The sequence below is a fragment of the Sparus aurata genome, chromosome 17, assembly GCF_900880675.1.
Source record: "Sparus aurata chromosome 17, fSpaAur1.1, whole genome shotgun sequence".
NCBI lineage: Eukaryota > Metazoa > Chordata > Actinopteri > Spariformes > Sparidae > Sparus > Sparus aurata.
Window position 1 is genome coordinate 15846359 of NC_044203.1, and position 6127 is coordinate 15852485.

Genomic DNA, 6127 nt, shown 5'->3' on the forward strand with positions numbered 1-6127 from the left:
AAACTCGCCTTGGATGAAGTCAGTCTGTGTATTCTGAGTTGAATAAACTGAGTTGTGGATTTTTGGTTGTTTTTTTTGGTTTGTTTTTTTTTACATGAAAAGCATGACTCACGATGCTAATGTCACAGGGGCACTTCAAGCGGTTTACGAAAGGTGCATATCAAGTGATTCGCTAATGGGATTTGTAATGCTGCAAAGGGGAGATATGTTAACACACCGGGGCTGCCACGGCAAAACAAAAAGAAAAGGCAGCCGGCTGAAAAGAAAATGAGCAAGTTAATAGGTGATTACGGAAAATTGAAATTTCCCTTTTTATTATCTTTACGGCTTATTAACAGGAGCCCTGCGTTATTAGTTAATCCGATAATGATCTTAACCATTAGTTAACCATTAGTCCATGCCTTCCCGCGGCCTGCTTTTTTTTAACGCACGGTGTGTTTACCGCCTCTGTAATTATACAGGGATTTCTCTTGAGGAAGTTTTGTTGACAAATGATCCGAACTGAACAAATCGTATTAAGTATTAATAGTTTGTTATTTCGACAATAGACCGTACGTCGTAAATCACGCTCGGGCAGATTTAAAAGGTAGGGTTTTTTTGTTAGTTTTTCTATATAGCCTATATATATATATATATATATATATATATGATTTGCAGAAATCCAGGATAGACTCCTCCACTGCATTCACACCTCTCTCAGCTCTTTTTTTTTTTTTGTTTACACTTTCTCTGACAGGTTTCTTAGATCTAACTGTTAAAAACACTCAAATAAATGTAAAGAATATATAATGTACGTGTGCTTTAAAACGTCTTTTAACTACATGGAGATGTTTTGTAATTAAACAACACATCTGAAAAAAAGAACCTGTCTATCTACCTATCTCAGACTTTTTCCACAACTTTCCCTCCAGAGCTCTCCATATGACGCGCACACGACGGGCATGGCCGGGGCGTTGAGTTACCACCCATACGGGAGTCCGGGCTACCCCTACCAGCTCAACGACCCGGCTTACCGCAAGAACGCCACCAGGGACGCCACGGCCACCCTGAAGGCCTGGCTGCAGGAGCACCGGAAGAACCCGTACCCGACGAAAGGGGAGAAGATCATGCTGGCCATCATCACCAAGATGACCCTGACGCAGGTCTCCACGTGGTTCGCCAACGCCAGGCGGAGGCTCAAGAAGGAGAACAAGATGACGTGGGCGCCCAGGAACAAGAGCGAGGACGAGGACGAGGAGGACGGGGACGGCGAGAGGAAGGAGGTGGAGCGCTCGGAGAAAACCCTGGATAACAGCGAGGCTTCAGCGGAGGATGAAGGTGTGGTATAATCCGGCGACCGAGCCAATGATCCGTTTAACAATTCAGGCTAGGGCTGGGGGCGAGACGGAGGGGAGGGGTGGATGCCCCTTTTATTTACTGCTCAGGTTATTTATTGCACTGATAGTGTACCATATAAATGAATAAATATAGGCTACATATCGAATGTATGAATTGATCAAGTCATGACACAAATATACAAAATAAAATCATCTAGTATAAATGTAGGCTATATATTTTTTCTAGAGTACAGTCACCATGTTGATTGACTGATTGATTGATTTTTTTTAATTTAATTAATTTTATTTGCAATGATAACGAGTTTCTAACACTCCACACTGGACTGAATGACCTGCTAAGGTGGACATTTTCTTTTTTTCCTGAACGTGATTAATGACAGGTCACCGGCCAACATGGCAATCCACGCGAGTGCACCAGTGGCCTTGTTAAAATTAGACCGTTAATGTCGTTCACTCGATAGAATTAATTCTATAATAATGTAAACGAAACAAAAAAAGAAGAGAAAGGAAAAAAAAAACGTTATTGTTGTCATATTTCATAAAGAGCTTTAATTGTAGCCCACTGCTTCAGCTGACATAAATAATTCATAATGTGCTTAATCAAGCCTGGTGGGCTGTAATACATTAGTGACTGCTGTGAATGCACGTGGGCATGGGATATATGTTTTACGCGGTTATTGTATTTGATTTTATATATGTTCATGATATTTCGTGTTTTTATTTTAGAGCATTATTCTACACATATTACCATTCAACTGGAAATGTGTGTCGAATTTTTCAAGTTTAATTTCATGTATTCTCCCTTGCTGTAACCATATGTTGTATTTATTGTCTTCTCCGTCGTTTCCTCCTCCCAGGTATCAGCCTGCACGTCGACACCCTGACGGACCACTCCTGCTCGGCGGAGTCTGACGGGGAGAAGGTCAGCTGTCGGGCGGGCGAGCTGAGCTCCGACCAGGCCGCCGACAAATGCGACGACGAGGACGACGACGACGACGACCGCCACGACCACCGCCGCCACCACCACGACCCGCGGGCTCAGCTCTCGCCCAAACCCGTCACCTCGTCGCCTCTCACGGGAGTGGAAGCCCCGGTCCTCAGCCATCACCAACAACACCACCACCACCACCACCACCTCCATCACCTCCACCACCTCCACAGCCAGCGCGAGGATTTGGCCCGGAGCCTCGTCGTCAGCAGCAGCAGCAGCAGCAGCACCAATAAATCGTCCTCATGCCTTGACAGCAGACCCACTTCCGGGCCGCCTCAGAACCCCACTGTCAAGCCCAAGTTGTGGTCGCTGGCTGAGATTGCTACCTCGGACCCAAAGCAGCAACATCAGCAGCAGCAGCAGCAACTGGGGCAGCCCGGGCAACCGAGCGGCCCCTCCTCCAGCGGTGGCCTCCTTACTCCCCCCACGCCCTCCTCCACCTCCCCGGCTGCCACCTCCCCCTCCCTCTACCCGGCCCCCTCCATCCTTGGAAGACCTATTTATTACACTTCTCCCTTTTATAGCAATTACACAAACTATGGCAACTTCAGCCCCCTGCAGGGCCAAGGGATCCTGCGCTACACTAATTCATCTGGAGTGAGTCTGGCTGCCGCCGCCGCTGCCGCGGCCGCGGCCGCCGCTGCTGCTGCGAACGAGGGTCTGAGCTCCTCTCACCAGGCCCTGGAGGCGAGCACAAACCCCAAGCACAGGCCTGACTCTCCCCTCGTTAAAAATAACCCGAACCAGATTGTTGTTGTCGAGCAGCAGCAGCATTTCAGACCCGCACATTTAGAAGCGAAGAAAGGTACGTAATAACCTGACGCGGCGCGGTGCGGCGCGGCGTTCACGGAACCACTTGAGCTCGTCTAATCTGGCGTTGAATTTTGAGGTGGTATGTTTTTTCTTGAACGCGGCGGGGGGGGGGGGCACGTCTCTCCGCAGTGGAATTCAACGACGAGCTCCACTTGTTTCCGATGCAAAAAACAATCGGCTTTCTCTGCGTCACGTTCACGTGTCACTGCAGGGAGGAAAATGAAGACTTTTTCCTCCATTGAGTTTTTTGTGTGAGAAACAAGTGGCATCGTGTGACGCTGCTGGCAGATTCCCACCTGTTCCGAGACGAATACGATTTTAGGACTGAGTGTGAGACTAAATGACGTATATAATAACAAACTGGACTTTTTGAGCAAACGAAAGTGTGTCATGGCCTATTATTCGTTTCCAATAATCAGTTTATAATTGTTTGTTTAACATTCAGCACATTGTTTTCTTCTTTCCTTCTCTTACATCCAATCACTCAGCATCAGGAGAGGGGAGGGTTTTTTTTGTTTGTTTGTTTTTGTTGTTTTTTTTAATTTGGAACAGGCTGGAAGAATAAAAAAAAAAAAAAAGCGCAAACAAACGTGCACCTTCAGATCGGGGGCGTTAAAATAAACCCATTAAGGAGGACAGGCCTCAGATCAGCCCCCCCCCCCCCCCCCCCCCTCCTCCCTCTGCACACAGACACACAGTGGGCAGCCTGAGCAGAGACACGTTGCCATAGCTTTGAGCAGGAATTCTATTTTTAATGTTTTCTCTGATAATGTTTCTGTGTGTGTGTGTGTGTGTGTGTGTGTGCACAGTGGGGCCCGAACCCTTATCTCTCCCCAGCTTAGGATAATTATAATTACACAGGGTCAGCCAAACGCAAACAAATCAGTTCGTTTGCTCTGTCTTCAAATGTCACTTATAGGTGTCTGTGGCTCCCTTTTACAAAAGAAAAAAAGCTCTGCCTTGCACACCGCTGGATACTCACAGACCCCCTCTCCCCCTCTCTTTCCTCAATAATTAGCCAGTTATTATTATTATTATTATTATTATTATTATTTTTACATGAGCACTTGCAGTATGGAGCTGTTCTGAATCAGAGCCAGCTCCATAGAAAACTTTTTTGTCTGTTCTTGATCGTGTGGGATTTCTGTCTTTTTTTTTTCCATTACTATTTTTATTTCCATGCTCTGCAGGTAGGTGTCACAATTGCTTTGAGTATAAAGGCGAGTGAGTGAGTGGGTGAGTGAGTGAGTGTGGGGGGGCGCCACCTTTGAGCCCCACGTTTTAGCCCCCCCCCCCTCCTGTGACCTTTTCACCGCTCCACTCCACCCCACACCGGATCTAGTGCCACCATACAGTCGGAACGAAAGCTGCTACCGCATCGTCAGCCCGGACACACACACACACACACACACACACACACACACACACACACCCTCTCTCTCTCTCTCTCTCTCTCCACACAGCACACACACATTGTTACTGTATCATTTCATTTTTTTGGGAATTTTTGTTTTCTGTTTTGATGCATTGTGGATGATGATGATTTCATAATTGTGCTGGTTTGGAAAGAATACGATCTCCCATTATATGTGATTTTACATGTTGTTTCTCAGGTTCCTATAGTTTGCTTATTTGCCACGGTATATTATTATTATAATTATTATAATTATTATTTTAGTATATATTTTACGTGTGGGAAAAAAAAAAACAAAAAAAACAATAATTTGGCCTTTTCTTTCTGTGAAACCCCTACTTGTAAGAGGAGGTGTCTCGGGACGCAGAGCGGACGGAGGTGAAGTGAACTTGAGGACTTCACAAAGTGGAATAGCCTACATTTGATATTTATTTTTTTAAATGGCGGCGAGATGATGCCTATAATTTATGCAAGTTGTATTGCAAATATGGGAAAACTGACATCGTCTTGTTTGTTTTGTAAATATATATATAAATATATATATTATGGACGGTTTTTATTTGCAAAGCATTTGGGGATTTAAAACAAAAAAAGAAAAAGCTACACAATCTTGTTATCAGGAGAACTTTTACTAATTTATATCTTTGAATGTAAATAAAAAAAATAAAAACCGCGCAGGTATTGATGTGCCGGCGCGCTCTGATATTCATTATTCAAAAAGGAGAAAATATTAAAACTGTTTTCCCAACTATGACATCAATCTTTGGGGAGTCATTCTTTTTATTCACACCAGAGCTGGATTTAACACTGAGAGGTCTTTTTTATTTTTACTTTCATTCACAGTGCTTTTATTTTGACGGTCAGACGCAGATGGGAGACGTTTTGATCAATCTCGCTTTTCTATAAACATTACGAGTTTTCACAGATTGCGCGATCCATTCTGTCTAAACGGTCCATCGTTGTCTTTTTTTAGGGGCCACATTCTGGTCTGGGAATCTCCCTCGGCCGCATATTCACGACCTTGATTTGGATAAACGACGTACTTATTTCATTTTCTCCCCCTTTTTTCTTTCCCCTCGCCCCGTCCACACATTTATTTTTCAGTGTGATTAATACGGCCGTGGGACGCATCGGGGCATTATGGGGCTCCCAGCGGGGCCCGTCCCTGGAGCTTTTTTAGCCCGGTTCAGGATGGGTCAGCCCTGCCTGCTTCATTACGGCGCCGGCATTGAGCAATCCATAAAAGTCTATCTAAGCATCTGCCAGCGCCAATGGGCTGTGTGATGGGCCCTAATCGGACAGGCTTTCCTCTGCTTTTCATCATGGCTTGGTTATTACAGCGACTTTTGGACACAGCTAATTAAACAATTTAGAAAAAAAAGACATCATTATTATCATCATCATCATCATTATTATTATTATCATTATTATTATTATCATTATTATTATTATTATTATTATTATTAGTAGTAGTAGTAGTATACCGTTTTTACCTGACATTTAAAATTTCAATTCTTTAAAAAAAAAAAAAAAAAAAAAAAATGATTGCCACTATTTTGTCAGTTGTGTGAA

At 44.3% G+C, this 6127-nt stretch overlaps 1 protein-coding gene across 1 annotated transcript in view; it reads left to right on the top strand.

The window, feature by feature from the left end:
- irx2a (iroquois homeobox 2a) overlaps window positions 1-5309 on the top strand; it is a 6381-nt gene extending 1072 nt beyond the window's left edge. Inside the window, exons 2-3 of the mRNA XM_030392595.1 lie at window positions 912-1317; window positions 2195-5309. Coding sequence (XP_030248455.1) covers window positions 912-1317; window positions 2195-3141 — 1353 coding nt within the window. The 3' untranslated portion in view covers window positions 3142-5309. The remainder of the gene's footprint in view (window positions 1-911; window positions 1318-2194) is intronic.
- The last annotated feature ends 818 nt before the right edge of the window (window positions 5310-6127 follow it).